Raw genomic sequence first — 16588 nt, 5'->3', positions numbered from 1 at the left:
TATGCACTGTAGCATAAAAAAAAAATAAAAATCCTGTAGTTATGATGGGGCCTGCTACAGCTGTTGGCAGCAGCTGCAGCATGTGCACTGTGCTCATCCTGGTGCCTGTCTTTGCCTGGGAAAAAATAAATGTTTAAATGGGGAGGAGGAGCCAAAAATTGTTTTGATCTGCACCAGTAGCTGACTTGATGTGCTAACCACGTGTTGTCATCCTAAAGGCAGTTCAAGTTCCCCTTTCTTCACGCATGTGCAGCTTTTGGTAGCACCATGGAAGGTTGAAGAGAAATTGTCACTTGTTTTAGCTGCAAAAAAATCAGCAGACATCAATCAGGTAAATATGCCCAACTCGGTCTCATCACTGCTGTCCCTGAGAACTGTATTTTCAAAATATTTGAGATCTGGCTGGTGGGTGTGTGTTGTCCTTTGGTTTGTCCTCTCCTGTTACTGTGCTCTGGTCTAACAGAGGGTGATGTGGAGAGGCCAGAGTATTTTCATAGCACAGTTGTGTTTTGCAGAATCAGAGGGGAAGCCCCAGAATGGGAAAAATGGAGAAATTGCCATTTTTGCACGCTGAGGGTGAAGTTTGCACTGTGTCTGGTTGGACTGGCAGAGTGTGAGGTAGCACTGTAGCCATCACAAGACTCCAACAGAACAGCTTTACGCAGGAGGTAGAGCTGGTCCCTCTGATGATTTCCAAGATGCTGGAAGGGTACATTTAGTGTAGTGAGTTCTGCTGCTGCTTTTTGGGTGGTTTTGTTAAGATACATAGACTGTAGTTGTTTGCTTTCTGTTTTTCAATTGTACTGCTTCCAAATGGCTGCGTTTTATTATGGGTTTAAGGCTGCACTTGATTGTGTTAATTATTTTTTTAAGAGCGTCTGCTAGTGTTGTTGCTAGAGTAGAGGCTGACACCCTTCTTGTTAGCTTTGAAGTATGCGTTAGATCTTTATGTGTTTTTAACTTTCAGTTTTTTCCAAACATAAAAAAATTTTCTCATAATGAATTTCAGTTGCTGATGTGGTTCAGTTTACCTTAGGAAGTGGTACAAAGGTGAAAAAGAATAAAAGCCATGATGGGATAACTGGCCTCCAGCTTTCTTTTCTCAGCTTGTAAAAAGGCAATAGGAGGTTATGGCATTAATAGGGAACAGAATATGAAGAGAGAGTAGTATCTGAAGTGTTTGGATGCAGGGGTTTAGCAGGGAGTCAGTTTACAATGTGGCTTGCTAGAGTATGTCATAGGTTGAGCCAGAACAGCGTGAAGATGCAGCAAGAGGACATATGCAAAAATGGTTTCTTCTTCCAAATTCCCCTTTCAATAGGGCTCACTTGTGTGTTGTAAAATGGTGGGTATGAAAAGCATTAGAGCAGGTTTGTAAGGAAGGAGGTGCAGGTCTCTTAGGTGTAGCTAAATTGTTTTCTGATTCCTGAACGCTCTGCATGGGCTTCTTTAAAGATACCATTTCTAGTACAATCATTTGGGTTTAAAGTACATACCTGAGGTGATGGGAACCTGATGAAGCTCTGAAAACATACTTGAGTTTCTTTGCTTCACCCAGGAAACACAAATGAGAATATAGCCAGAGGGCGTGATTTTTGCAAAGACTGGGAACAGTTTTATTCCTGAGTGAATGTTTTTAAAAAATATTTTGGCAAAGCTAAAAATTCAGTTTCATAAATCTCAAATGGAGAAGTATTAGTAAATTGATCTTTGTGTATAGCCTGGATTTTTTTGCTTCCAATAAAATATCACGGTAGCCTCAGAGGCACCTCTGGTTCTGGCTTGACTTAGGTCCCAGTGATTCGAGGTATTGCACCAATTCTTCCTGTGATGTGGGAATGTGGGTTGCGAGCATGGCTTGTGTAATGGTGATAATCAATGTAGTAATGATGATAATCGTTCTCTCCCTCTCCCCTTGCAGACTTGATGTGACATGTCAGCCCTTTCAAACTTTGCAGTAACTGTTGAGGTTTGGAAGAAGTTGAACTTAACATGAGCTTGCACGTGGTTTGCTGTAGGGTTCGGCGTTCGGAAGATCTCGCGATGTCACGGAAAGTTAGAGGGTTAGTCGCAGCCTTATGATGTGTCTGTAATCCCACCTACCCTTGTTACTATAAAAGGAATTGACTGCGCAATAAAAGGCGGAAGTTTGCGCTCACACTGTGTGTGTTATCTGTCTCTTTCCCTGGTCTGGGGGTGATCAGTGATCTAATCGTGGCACCTTGATATGCGGCGAACGCTACAGTTTGCAACATCCTTTTTGCCCCCCTCTCTTGCTGCTGTTCCAGAGTGCAGAGGGAGTCAAGGGTGAGCTGGGACAGACTGCCTGGGAGGAGAAGGTGAAGGAGTGATGGCGAGTGGTTGCAGATCTTGGGATCGCAATTACTGATTTGCTTACCTTCAGTTCCCTACAAACTTGCAGTTTTATCTGCAAGTGGAAGCTGAAAGAGGCTTTGTGTTATAGTTAGTCACTGAGTCTAAAGTTCATTTGACAAATGTTTTGAGTTTCCAAAATAAATAATTCCTACTTGTATAGGTCTGCTGTTTTCTGAAGTGCCTTGTAGTAACAGCAGGTGCGTTTTAAATAGGAAGCTGGGGAAGAAAGCCGCTCTTCTAATGGAGCATTTAGTTACAAATTACCTTTTTTAACTGTTACATTGTAAGCAGTTTTAAGGCAAAAGATAATGGCAGCCCTGAGTCCTTGCCTCTTTTCTTTGCTTTCTCTCTGCTTCAGGACCCCGTCTCTTGCTCAGCTGTGCATTGTGTTAAGACAGGGGTTTTTAGTGATGCTTTGATGGTTCTGTGATGGTTTAATGTTTTGGTGGTTTAACAGTCTCTTAGGCAAAATGGTAATGAAATTGAGTAAGTGGGCATTATCCTTATTACAGGAAAATAAAAACTAATTGGGCATCTGAAGGAGCACCTGAGATGAGTATCCACACTGCTTACATGCACTGCTGAAGCTGAGTCTGGGTGTCCCCGTGCAGCGGCGGGGAAGGAGACGGAGGGCTCAGGAGAGCATCTCGGGCGAGCATCCCGGGTGCCTGCCTGTCCCTGGGCTGCCTTCAGGGGAGACCCTCTCCTTGCCCCACAAGGTCAGGGAGGCAGAGTCTGCCAAACGGACACAAACTGGGGTTTCCCATACCTGCCCCCACCCCAGTGTCCTGCTCTAGATTCTCCATCTCAGCTATTAGGAAATGAACCTGCCTATCTTAGAAGATCTATTTGCAGTTGAAATAAAAAGGGGCCCCTTTTCACTGTTTCCTTGTTGCTGTAACTAAGGATTTCACATTGGTTCCAGCTCAGCATTAATTCCCTTTGAGAGCATGCCTTGGATTGCATTAACATTTTTTTTGACGTTTGACAAAAGCCTTGTTTAAACAAGTTAGATGTGCATCAGGCTAATAAATATAAACTCCATCAGATTATTCCTGCTGCGTTGTTCTCTGGAGAACAGTGTCTCATTTGTATATTTTCCACTAATCATCTCCAAATCTTGCATGGGTGATGGCAAGTTAGGGAAAGTGGACTTACTATTACATATGGTATAGTCAGGGAAAAAAAGGCTCTGTTTTGACAACCAACATAGCAATCTTGGAGACATGACTCGAGTTCTAAAAAATGTTTTCAGAAATGTGTTGCATAAACAAGTCATAATTTCCCTTGCGGAGAGGGGAACTGTTTTTCTAGATGTACTTCTGTACAAACATGCTGGACCCATTTTCTGTAGCCACAATTTAAAGAACTGAAAAACTAAATCTGAATGTTCATATGATGCCAGAGCACAGATTTTGGTTGACAGGCAAGGAATTTGGGCCATAAGTCAATTTGTAAGTAATTGAACTTAGATACTGCATATTTTTGCATCTGGGTGCTGTGACTGCACCAGATGGTACAGGGCAGCAGAAGAATAAAGCATCCTCAATTTCACCATTGCTCATTTTACAGTCTTGTCTAGCACTGCTTGCTTGCAGGTTACTTGAGAGGGAAGAGCATTAGGCATGAAGAGCGTTGGTTTGCAAGCTGAGTTACTGGATCACACCCATTTAACCATATTGACTTCATCGTGGCTGCATGGGTGTGATGGGGGTTAGAGTTTGCCTCTGTCTACATTAATCACACTTACAGCATGCAACCACCGAGCTGAGAAATTGTGAATAAACTCTATAGATGGATGGATAAATGATGTATTGGGGAAGGGTGGAGTTGGCTTTTATGGGAGAAATCATGCCTCACGTTTACTGGAGTTCTTTAGGGGAGGACAAGGGAAATCTGCTTATTTTGATGGCTGAAAGAATTGCTCTTGCTAGAGACTCGAGCTGAGCTGCCAACAGATAAGAGGGAGGGTCCTCTTGTGTATATAACTTTTTAAAAAGTAGGAATTCATGTGTAGGAATAAATAGTTGATTTTTCCCTTTGAAAAAACCCAGCAGCAAGTCTTGAAGGAATTTGTACTGCAGCCTCTTCTGGTTAAGATACTGATAAATGCCCTGGGAAAGGGGATGAAAGGGGGTGATAATTTACGATTCGCTTGGGGTAGTAAAAAACAGGAGCTGGTTGTGCAGAGTTGCGGAAAAATCTTGCAATGGTTAGTGGTGGACATACTGGCAGATTAAACTTAATGTGGATGAGTGCAAAGAGTCGCATGGGGGGAGGGCAATGCTAACTCGTGTATCACATCTCTGAATGAGCTGTAAGTCTCGGTAAAGATATTGGCATCTGTAAGAGCTTTGTGGAAATCGCGAATGAAGTGCTTTGCAAGGCTCAAAGCAAAGAGTGTTAAGGACAGAAAGCAGAGCAAGTTGTCATGCCTCCATTGAAAGGGTGTTGTGTGCACATCTCTGGAGGCTTTGGGGGGGTGATTGTGGCCCTGGCATCTGGAAATAAGTATAGGAGAACAAAAAGGTGCATTAGAAAGGCAGTAAGTTTGGTCCAGGCAAGAGCCAATCCAGCTAAGCAAAGTGGTGCAGCCTGGGAGGGGGAAGGCAAGGGGGATCATCGTGAGAGAGGAAGGGGGTAAAGATGGAATCACTCTTGATTCTCCCTTCTTACACAAGGATTAAGAAGTGTCTTGTGAAACTACTAAGAGGCAGATGAAAAACCACCCCAATAATTTTTTCTTTTGTTATAATCCAAAAGATAATTGAGCTGTGAGTCCCTGTAGGACCTGAGGAGTGTCAGTCCTTAGCAGAGATCCACAGCTATTAGCTGACACATAAAATACGTGAAGGGCTGTATTTATATGAAGAGGCTACTTCTGTCTGAACTGCATGTTGAGCTAAGTTGGGGGAGAGCAGGGGCAAGCTGTGCGTGATGCCACCTAGTCCGTTCTCATCTGCTGCTGACCTGTGCCAGAGTAGGAAGGCAGATGAATTATTAGTCTGGGTTTTGGTGTTTGCCACTCTTAAGAGTTTGTGCTTTTGTCACTGTTTTATTAAGTGTGACTTGATAGTCCCTTTATCTCCTTCCTCCTATGCCTTCCCCCTGCCCCCAGGGTCACTGTGGTTTTGCTGATTCACCACTATTTACTTCATGTTCTGCTGCGTTTGGTGATGCTCAGATGTTGCCCCAGTATAACCTCTTCTGTGGAATCCCAGTGGGGGAAATCCTTTGGCTAGCCTGACTTTTCACTGCATGCTTGGTTTTCATTGAGTATTGTTGCTGTTTTACCTATATAAATAACTATTTTCTCCTCTACCAAGTAGTCACCAAGTTCCTCTTGATTACGTTTTGGTTTTTTTTTGTTGAGTTACAGCCATCCTTACCTATCTGAAAAGCTAAAAGTATTTTCAGCCTGCCAAGCAATGCATCTCAGTCGTTCTTTTGCATCTCTGTTGTGACTTTCTTCTTTCCGGCTTGCCAAATAAAATCTTTTCCTATATTCATTTAGAATATTCTTCTCATTTACCCCACTTCATCTTTTTTAATTTATACTTTGACATTGACATTGATTCTTCATTTGCCAACTGTATTAGCTGTTCCTCTTCATCTTTGATGTATCACAGGAAGGTTTCTCATTAATATTCAGATTTGAATAAGAAAGTCTAATTCCTTATTTGTGTCTGTAGTCAGGAAAGACAATATAGGATATGATTTTTTAAGTGTCTCATTTTGGGTACTTTGGACATCTTTTCTTGGACATGGGCTTAGTCCTGTATTTTCACCACTGGTGTTAAGCAGTTTGTAAGCAGCACATCACTCCCTTGACATCTTGAGCATGGCTTGTTGCAGCTCAAAATCTTATTGCCAGATTTTCACTTAGTTACATTCGGGGTAATCTTTCCTGTGCTGGCACTACCCTTCCCTTGGGACAGGAGATGGTATAAAACAGACCTCACCTTTGACACTGACCTGCTTTCTAGTGAAATCCAACAAAATAAGACATTTATCAATCATTTCGTCTCCAGTGGCTTCTTTTTCTTCCTGGAGTCCAATACAACCACGGTTGCTTGTGTAGCTGCATTCTCTGAGGCGTTGGTGCTTGTAGAAATATTGTGTATTGCCTGAAGAAGAAAGATATTATTTCATTGCAGAGCGCAGATGTAACTTGAGGAATCAGGACAGCCCAGAGCCCTAGTTAAGTGAGCAGTGCTGCTTTCTGGTACTTCTCTGGTGGCAAGAATATGAAGCGATGTAGATTTTAGCCATGTATATTTAACAGGATCGCTCTAGCTGACATAGTTGTAGAAACAATTTAAGCCAAGAATATGTTTTATTCCCCTCCTTTGCTGAATGTGAGAGCAGCGATATCTCCGGGTTTGCCCAGTTCACATGCTCGGGAAAAGAAGAGGCTATCTTCAGCGTGCCTGGGGGAGGCACGGGGCGGAGGGGGTGTGGGGATGGATGGGGCGGCACAGCCGGCTTGGTGGAGGTTGGCTGGTTTGTGTGAATCCACTTGGGAAGGGATGGTTTTTCTTTTGTGCTTAGTGAGAATCTTTTTGGTAGCACATTTCATTTAAAAAAAAAAAAGAGAGACTAATAAGACTTCTAAAAAAAGAGGAAAAAAGCAAGCTATTAAGATATCTTTAGTTTCAAAGTGATCATTTACTTTCCCAGTTTTACTGGGGCAGGGAACAGCTTTACTACAATGATGCTTTCATTTTCTCGTTGTCAGCTTTTTATATTCCTTTCAACTTCTTGTTGTGGTCATCATCGCCCTGTTGTAAAAGGGGCCAGCTGGGACCAGTATTTTTCAGTGTCATATTTCTCCAAGGGATTAAGGAACGTGCATTTTATTGGAATTAAGTTGTAATCCCAATCGTCCTCTCTCAGAACATCCCTCTTTGAAGTGTGCTGTGCTTCTCTGGTGGCAGAGTTGTCTAAAGAGAAAACAGTGGTTTAACTGTGGGATTTTAATTTTTCTTAAACTAACTCCCTGTCAGCTCTGGAACCCAACCCACTTGAAAGTAGAGGGAATGTGAAGTTTTTCTTGTTACATGTGTAATTTATTTTTCCTTATAAACAGTTTACAGCCAAAATATCTTTTGTATTTGTTTTTGGTTTGGTTTTGGGATTTGTTGGGGGTTTTTTTGGGGGGGGGGGTTAAGATAACTAGTCTTGGTTGGAGCTACATTATATTTAAGGACAAACCAAATATTTTGGTGGTGTTAGATTTAAAACTTCAAGCATGAAACTGGTTTGGGGAATATACTTGGAAACATTATACATCATTCAGTTCTGTTGTAGGAAGCATGGGACTTTTTCCAGCTGTGGGAGCTAAGGAGGTAACATTTTGAAATCACCTGAAAGCTGTGTGTTGAACGAGGTTAAGTATAGCTGTAGATGCAAGACAGATGAGGGGGAGAGTGGAAATATTAGCAGTAACAAAATACTTTTCAATTTCAACAATTTAAAAATTCAAGACAAAACCAAAGTGCCATGGTGACAGAGAAGTGCACTTAAATTCCCAAGCCCAAAAGCGTATTTTAAGAAAGGCTGACTCGTTGACTGTTAAGATTGTGTAGCTCTTTCCATCACTGGTCTTCCTTTTGTTTCCATGGCAGCACAAAGGATAACGCTGTTGCAGCTGCCAGTTGCTATTGGAAGATAGATTATGGGTTTGACCTAAATATCTATTTAATATAGTTCTCAGTTACAGGGTATGGTTTTTCAGTTGTCAGATATCTGTGAGGCTCTAATGAGTTTCAGCTGAGGTGCCTGGTGCCTTAAAGAAGCTGAGCTTAGAGCAGTTTTCCATCTTACAATTAGCAAGTGGGTATTGCCAGCAATAAATCTGACCAATATCAAACATTTATGTTGGAACTGTAAGAGCTCTTGGGATTCTACCCTTTCTGACAATACTGGGAAGGATGGGGAGTCTTTTAAACTGATAGTTCACAAAAATCCCTCTTGTTTTAGGATTGTAATTGAGTTGCTATGTGGTAATTCTCATGACTTCTTCTGCAATGGATGTATTAATTGTATTAACGAAGTGTAAATACGGTGTTGTGCGTGATGGGACATGACTTCCCAGCACTCTTACCAGAGCCTGGCTCAAGTTCCCAGCTGAAGCGGTGCAGAGGAGGGCTGGGAGGGGACAGAGCTGCGTTGCAATTCTGCTTTTGGGTTAAACTGTGTAAGAGGAATAAATGCCACTTCTGAAACTCAGGAAGGAAAAAGGGGACTGTTTGGAATTGTGTAGTTGCAGCAGTAATTTCTAATTTACGTACAGGGGAAAGCCATATAATGTATAATTCTATCAAACGGAGTGAGTAGGGAGGAAAAAACCTTAACTTTTCCTGATACTTATATGGATGGTTTTTTAAAAATGTTATTTCTTACTACTTTGTAGTTATTTGTATACAGAATAGAAAGTATAGCAGAGAGGATCCATATCAAAAGCTGACTGATTTTTTTTTATTTTTTTTTTTTTCCCAGAACAGGTATGAGATGAATGAGAAAGTTAATACATAAAAAGGGCCTTTTGGAATATGACACACTCTTCCAAATAATATTTTATGCAAAGCTTAAAAATCAGCATGTCAGAATATTTTTCTGCTATGGTGTGTTAGAATTTACTTGGTGCTTTGACTTGAAATGCTGGGGGCTAAGTTAGAGAGATTGTGTGCTGAGAGATTACCCCTCCTCTGAAAAATGCATGTTTTATTAGTATCACAAGTCTCAACCCAAAAGTTGCATGTTTCCCTCTTTGCTGAGAAAATTAGCACACAAGCTTTGGGAAATATGTTCCGAAAGTGCTCCTTTGATATGGCTCCAAAAGAGAGATGTGTGGTTTTATCTGCATCTTTGTGGGCAAGTGGGAACTTGTAGGAATATTTTTTATACCTGTTCTCTCTTAGGTTTTTATTTCAAAGTAGGAAGTAACTCTAAATATTGCTTGTAATGCAGAAATTACTGAGGGGGGTCAGGGTGTGATGCAGTTGTTGGTACTTTAACTTCATTCACTTGTTTTTGAGGCCTCTCGTTCTTATCAAAAAGAAAAGGATCTTTTGCTGAGGTTTTCCAGAGAAATCCCTTGGCTTTTTTTTTTTTTTTTTAATATGGCTTTTCCTCATTTAAAAGGACAGCAAAGGGACTTTGGGATGGCCTGAGGGAAGCTTTTACTAAGAAGCTTTCCAAGAATCATGGAAGATTTAAGTCTTTTCTTGTTGTACTGTGGAGACATCTGCCTGCTCTTTGCTCATCCCTCCTTTTGGACAGGTTTGCCGTTAGGTTTTCATCTCAATCAGACGAAAAGACATCTGTGAGCTTCTCAGGCTTTGGATTGAATTGCTAGTCAAGGGTGAGATATTTTGGTGACAATAAAGGACAAAACAAGGTTAGTGGAGCCAGGGCTGGTGCAGTACAAGGAATGAAGCAGAGGCTCCTGTGCTGGCACTGCAGATGGTGGGGCTGTGGACTGCCATCGTGGTATTGGGGCAGCTTAGGTTCTCCCAAAATATTAATCAACAAACAGGCTTCACTGGCTTGTGGGGATTTTTTAAGCAGGAGGGACCTGAAGGATCACAATTAAATCTAATCAGCCCCAGTTAAAAGTATTTACTCTCTGGTGTGATTAGCTGTCTTGCTGCTGTTGCCCATGGCAGTAAATGGAGCTCGTTTAGGTTAGCAGAGGGCTTCCAGTGTTAAAAATCAAGTATGGGATGAAACAGACTGCTGAACACCTGAGACGGGCTTTTTCTGTGGTTATTCCTATAATTGCTATGGAACTTCTCTGGTTTTCATATGTGACTTCCCTCCCCTCTTCGGAATCATGGATGGTTGAATTGACCTTGATCCTGTTGTCTATTAATAACATTGTTTTGCTAATGTTTATTTCATTTTTAGTGATTGTTCCTGGGTTTGAAGAAGGAAATTTGTTTTTCTATTTGAAAAGTTATTCTAAGCAGGGCTTTTATAGAGAGTGTTGGAATGGTCAGACCTTCTTGGAAGTCTGCTGCTGTTCTATGCCATGGAGTACATAGATCTTGCCAAGAATGGCCATCAAATCCCAAGATTTTGCTGCAACATTGTGTTCGTGGGGAACCAAAGTAGCATGTACACCTGATTCTTGATACTGGAACTAATAGAGAAGGTTCCTCTGGCTGGAGCCGAGTTACTAAACTGAGGTTTTAAAACAGCCAAGGATCTTGATATAGTTTGTGCTTTGGTGTAGTGATGTGTAAGTGGAATTGAGAATCTCTAAAAGGAGTGGTGGAAATTAAAAAAAAAAAAAAAAAAGAAAAAAATGAAGGCTATTTTGTGGAAAAGCAAACTTGGCAAAGAAATGCAACTTAAACTATCTTCTTGGTGCATGTTTTAAAAATAAATGATTGACACCATGCCTATTTGAAGCTTTTGATCATTGATGCAGAAGTTAAATGAACAGGACATACAACTGTGATTAATTATTGACAAGTCATTCCTTTCATATGTATAGGCTGTAGTTAGATGTGAAGGTTGAGTTCACTTGAATTCCAAAGTCGGAAAGTAATGCAAACAAGACTCCAGTTGATCAACTTCATACATGTGGTTCTATTTATTATGCAGATCTCTTCCAATATGTTTAAATCAATATGCAGTAGTGGGGGTTTTGTTTCATCAGCAGAGTATGTTTGTGGACTACCCAATTTGTGCATTGCATGCTTTAGTTTGATGCATCCGATATTTCATAGTCATGCTGTAGCTATAAGTTAGTTTCCTTTAGTTAAAAAAAAACAACAAACCCACCAACAAATCCCCAAGCTTGTTTGTCATGTTCTATCTGCAAGTATTTGACCTTTTCACCTTAACTTCCATGGGTCTTGGGATTAACTTGGAATAAATCACTCCTTTCTGAGGCATTTGTACTAGAACTAAATTGGTTAGCAGGGTGCTTCAGAGTCCATACAAATGATGGTACATGAACCTCGTTTTGCTAAAGAGCCAGATGCTCTTTCATGACATGTTCTGGTTTTAAGTGTCATTATTCCTTGTAAACATGCCAATGTAAATTGTACTGGGGAGGGAAGATTACCTCATAGATCTCCTAAAAAACAGTTTGTTGGTTTTTTGGTTTCTTAAAAAAAGGGTAGTGGAAGACCTTCTGTAATTTAAATGTAAATTGAAGATAATAGTATTGTGAAATTTTAGTTTAAATTAGTTGGGTTGAGGTCAAGCTTTTTTTTTAAACAGTCATATTTTTGTAATAAAGTGGTATTTCAAATATTCCTGAGTATTTTGGACGCTCAAAACCTGTGTGTGTAGCAATAACCAGGTACTTAACAAAAAGGAGAAGGTAACTTTGTCAAGAAGTCCAGCACCTTGTCAAGTTAGTTTTATTATATTTCTTTTACCCTATAGCTGATCAGAATTAAAATGCATGTATTTCCTGTATTGAGGGTACTTGATGTCTGAGACAGTTTGTTTTGGAAGGTCATTGTGTGGGTTCTTGGTGCATTTCAGTGAAGGAAGGACCAAGCAGGATGGATAAATCCATGCCCTTGGGCTGGATCACTTTTGTTCTCTGCAACTGCCATCTTTCTGCTTTGTGTTTTGGCCTCTTGGCTTTTTGGAAATTTACCTTTCATTGCCTCTCCTACCTGATTTATGCTTTTGGAATGTACAGTTCTTACAAAATAATAATTAAATGTTTTTTGGGTTGGTTTGTTTGTTTGTTTTTTATAAAAAGTGGCAGGGCTTCCGATGTTCTTATTACCCTCGTGAGTCTACCCCTTGGCTCAACTGGTAGATTCCACCCCCCTCACCCCCCCAGTTCTCCAAGCTGGTAGCAGTAGCAGTGATCTGCTTGCTCATTTTTTTTTTTTTTTTTTTTTTTTTTTTTTTTTTTAATCTTCTGTGGTAGTAAAATCCAGTGTTTCTTTATTGAAGCTTGTTGACATTAATAGGGAGTTCTCACATTTTGTTTCACACATGTACACCCCCGCCAGTCAGGCGTAGTACTTGCCTGAAACTGATGGTTTTCCTTGACCCTTGAGAATCTGGAGATCAGCTGAAACCTCCTTGCACTGTACGCCCTTGGCTAGTTCTTCCTGCTGCTGAGTCTTGCAGAGAAAATGGCAAGTTTAATTTTTTATCCATTTTTTGCAGATAGTTAAGAAGAAAGGAATATGCATGCACAGGTACAGAGAAAGGAGAAGCAGGCATGTTCAAATCATACTATACAAACATATCTTGAAACTATATGAATGCGTAGTTCTGGAATTAATTCTGTCAGGAAAGAGGGTTTGGGGACAGAGCTATGGAACATAAATGATACTTGGGGTTATGAAGAGGAATGCAGAGGGTAACTTAGGTCTGTCATGCAGTTACATATAATTAATACTTAGTCAAAATTGTTTCATGGAATCAGGCTTAACTGGAATAGTCTTTCTTGATCTGATATTCAAGTTTTTGCATGGTAAGATGTGGATTTAACTTGTTAGCTATGCTGTAATGTTGCTGTGATATGGAGGCCATCAGTGTAATTATAGTCTGACTAATGAATTCTGTTTAAAGAAGGAAAAAAAAAGGCGGTAATCCAAAGCATCAGTTTTATAAGTGCAAGTTAGGTGATAACTGTTACTGGGAAGGGAGTAGTGGTTAAACATACAATGATATAATTTAAATCAGCACTTGCAGTTTTCATGCATTTGAAATAACTGTGGATCTTTATTACTGTTCCACAAGTGATGACCAAAATAGTAAGTATGTAAAGTTACAGAAGCATCACTTGGGAAATCTGTACTTTATGTCCCCCGAAGAAGTATGTTTGTGTGGAAAGGAACTGTTTAATGTGTTGGTTTCTCATTATGGTCAGTTCTTTCATATCATGGTTGGGTTGGATGGCAATTTCTTCTCTTTTCCACTACTTCCCAAGTCCTTCCTCAAGGATTCCCCTTCTGTGAAAGGTGTAACCTTTCAGGTTTCTGGAGGTGGCGGTTTGATTCCTGTGGTTTTGGTGCTCTACAGACTTTCCGGGGGCTGTTGGAGAAGCTCTGGGACCTGGAATGAGGCTGTCACAAGGGTGGCTGGATGTTTGACTTGTCCCCCTGACAGCCGGAGAAGAGCCCAAGGCCGAAGCACTGCTTGTCAGCTCAGTTCGGGCACTCATATCCACACTGTTGTGCTCTGGTATCTTCCATTGCTCACTGTAAAGGAAAAAAATCTTCCTTCCCGCAGGAGGATAAGAAGGAAAACACCTAGACCAAGCTGCGGTCCTTTTTGAGTGCCTTAATCATAAGGCTCGTAGAGCAGGTCTGTTATGCGATGTTCTTGACTGAAATATTGCTGCTGGTTTGTCTTCATCTCTTAAGTTTATTTTCAGCTTGGCACGCTACGGAAAGTTCTCCCTGACTTGCCTAGTTTGAGGCTTGATCAAGTTTTCCCATGTTCCTAGTTTCTAGATAGTCTTCTGGCTGGAGACAAGACAACGGGGCAGTTGCTGCTCAGGTCAGGTGTCTCTACCTGGTGAATCCCCTGTCCCTGCCCATTTAAATAGAGGGACACCTTTGACTTGGGCAGTCTCTGAGCTAAATTGCTGTTGGTCTGCAGGAAAAATGTATTTTTCTGCATGTGTCTCCTGTTCTTTACTAAGTATCATCTGCTGGTCTCTGCTGTAGTAAAAGGATACTGCCACAGCTGAATCTTTGGCCTGACCTGGAGCAGCCTTTTTATATGCTGATGTGGTAGTTTCTAAGCTATGCAGTAAATAATATGTATTCCAGCTGCACAGAATTACTTAAAAAGGAGGAATGCTTTTGGAGGACTGTGACAGCTTGAGACATCGTTTTCCCCCACCCCCCCACCCCAACTCCCAAAGCACAGTTCATCCTTTGCCATCCTCTCTATCCTCATCTTTCCCTTTCTTGGCTTGGAGCCTTTGTTTGGTCTGAGACTGTGATGATGTTTGACAAATGCTTTTCTGCTACTTCAACATAAACAGCTCACTCTGAGCTCAGGATGAGGTAGTAACCAGAAGGTGCTGTTCATTTTCACAATTTCATAGTGCTTCAAGTCATAGTTACCTGTTACTTGAAATTGTAATGTTTAGCTCTAAAATGCTTAGTTTGCTTATCCCAAGCATATTTAGTAATCCTTGGGTTTCCTTCTATGGTAAGAAATGCTGATACAATCATGGAGGAGAAATTAAAAATACAAGTAGTATTTGCTTTCTTAAACCTTTACTAGGTAAACAGAATTGACAAGCAGTGGGTTGCAGGAAGATGATTTGTGTGCTGCTTCCTGGTCAGACCTCACTAACACAAGAGACTAGTTTTAACTGGTGTATAGCCCCATCCAGTATAGATGTAAACCTGGGACTTCAGTTTTTGATCATCTCAGATTGCTTCAGATCGTGCAACAGGAGTCTAATGACCATAATGTCTTCTCCTGCAGCTGGAATACCAAAAGGTTAACCCAGGTTTTCAGAGCATCATAATCTAAGCCTTTGGTTTTTCTTCTCCTTCCAGTGATGAGTAGGAGGCAGCTCAAGATTGTAATATACCAAGATACTTATTTTTTCAAAGTGTTTTCATGTAACTACACGTCCTGCTAGTACACAAAGCCTCTATTTGTAGCTCTAATATAAAGCAATGTGATAAATAAAGATGGAGAAGGCTTCCAAATTCATGGCTAATATCTCTTTGTAATATTGAGCAAAAGTAATATATTTAGTGAGGGACAGAGATACAATGCAAAATACAGGTTTGCTTTGAGATTGTTTTTAGTTAGGCAGTGGGGAAGCTTGCTCACAGGTGACAGTTTCTTACGTTAGTGAGGATACCACCTGGGGTGGTAAATTGCTTCCAACTTTTTTATTCTCTAGATCAAAAGATATAATGAATAGCCTTCTTCCTCTCCTGGTCAGTGTTTCAGAGGGGAAAACCTTTGCTTGCTCACAGAAAATGTGGTCAGGTGTACCTTTTCACCTGTTATTTCCTGTAACACTGGGAATTGGCTCTGTAACACTGGGACTACTTCAGTGCTGTTTAATTACTGTGGAGCTGCATCTGATCTGCTTGGTGGGAGCATTCTGTGCTTGTGACATGCACTCATTCATCTAGTTTGCATGGTTTTGGAGAGGGTTAAATCAGGATTTGGAGTAATGCTGCTTGGATTTGTAACAGAAATGTCATTATCTGTTTGCTTTCAGTTGAGTAGACCTTTACAGAAGGAGCAAAATAAGAAATGTTTTTGGAGGTAGAAAAATAGAGCCTTATTTCTCTTTTTTTTGTGTGTGTGTAATTGTCAGTGAGGTTGGACCTGCGTGCGGCCCTAAGAACTTAATTTCTATTGGGAGTAATGACAAACTTGACTCACCGTTTTTCCAGAAATCAACCCCCTCCTGCCCTCAGTAGTTTTTATTTAATTTTATAATAAATGGCTCTGCGGTTTATTTCTGTCTAGATTGTGCTACTGAAAAATAGCATGTTTCTAGAATAAACAGATATTCTCCCTTATTGGGCAGGGATGTTACCACTGATGCTGGTAGTTGCAGTTGTTGACATTAAGTATGATGTGCAGTAAAAAATAGCATGTTTTTAGAACAGGCAAACATTCTCATTTACCTGGGTGGACAAGTTACTGCTGCTTATGGCAACCGCTGTTGTTATTTAGCCTGATGAGCAGTCCAAGGCTTTTCTTGTAGAGAAGAAATGTGTCATGGCGGATGGGAAGCAGTTTAACCATGTACAGTCTGGAATAGTCTTTTCACAAGCTTGAAGGACTGGAGTTAGTTTGAGCTTGTTGTTAATGCCAGTGGATATGATACAGCTAGACTTGCGGAGAGGGCATCCATTCTGCAGAATGGTAATTTCTGGTAGTCTTGAATTTTTATATAATTTATCCAAACCCCTAGTGTTTTTCATGTTGGACTGTCAGTCTCGTAAGATTGAGCGTGGCTTTTGGTCTCATATACCCAAAGCCTTAGCATGAAATTCTGTGTGGCAGACCATTAAATGTCATTGTACTGATTTTGTGAATGTTGTCCACTTTTACAGATGCTTTTGTAAATAGCCAGGAATGGACACTAAGCCGATCCGTACCAGAGCTGAAAGTGGTGAGTTTCTATTTACTTCCATCTCTGAAAAACATCCTGATAATGTTACACACAAGTGAAAATCTTCTAAGCTTCATTAAATCTACTGTTGGGGGGGGGGGGGGGAAAGCG

The 16588-nt window shown here is 40.8% G+C and overlaps 1 protein-coding gene across 2 annotated transcripts in view; it reads left to right on the top strand.

Annotated features, from left to right (window-relative positions):
- Positions 1-16588, top strand: part of AGAP1 (ArfGAP with GTPase domain, ankyrin repeat and PH domain 1) — a 394096-nt gene that overhangs the window by 107666 nt on the left and 269842 nt on the right. For both annotated transcript variants that reach the window (XM_010577896.1, XM_010577895.1), the window contains exon 2: positions 16419-16477. In XM_010577896.1, the coding sequence (XP_010576198.1) occupies positions 16419-16477 (59 nt within the window). The remainder of the gene's footprint in view (positions 1-16418; positions 16478-16588) is intronic.

This window comes from Haliaeetus leucocephalus, unplaced genomic scaffold (assembly GCF_000737465.1).
Source record: "Haliaeetus leucocephalus isolate CR32 unplaced genomic scaffold, Haliaeetus_leucocephalus-4.0 Scaffold587, whole genome shotgun sequence".
Taxonomy (NCBI): domain Eukaryota; kingdom Metazoa; phylum Chordata; class Aves; order Accipitriformes; family Accipitridae; genus Haliaeetus; species Haliaeetus leucocephalus.
Note: the sequence above shows the minus strand (reverse complement) of the source record. Positions and strands in the feature narration are given on the sequence as shown.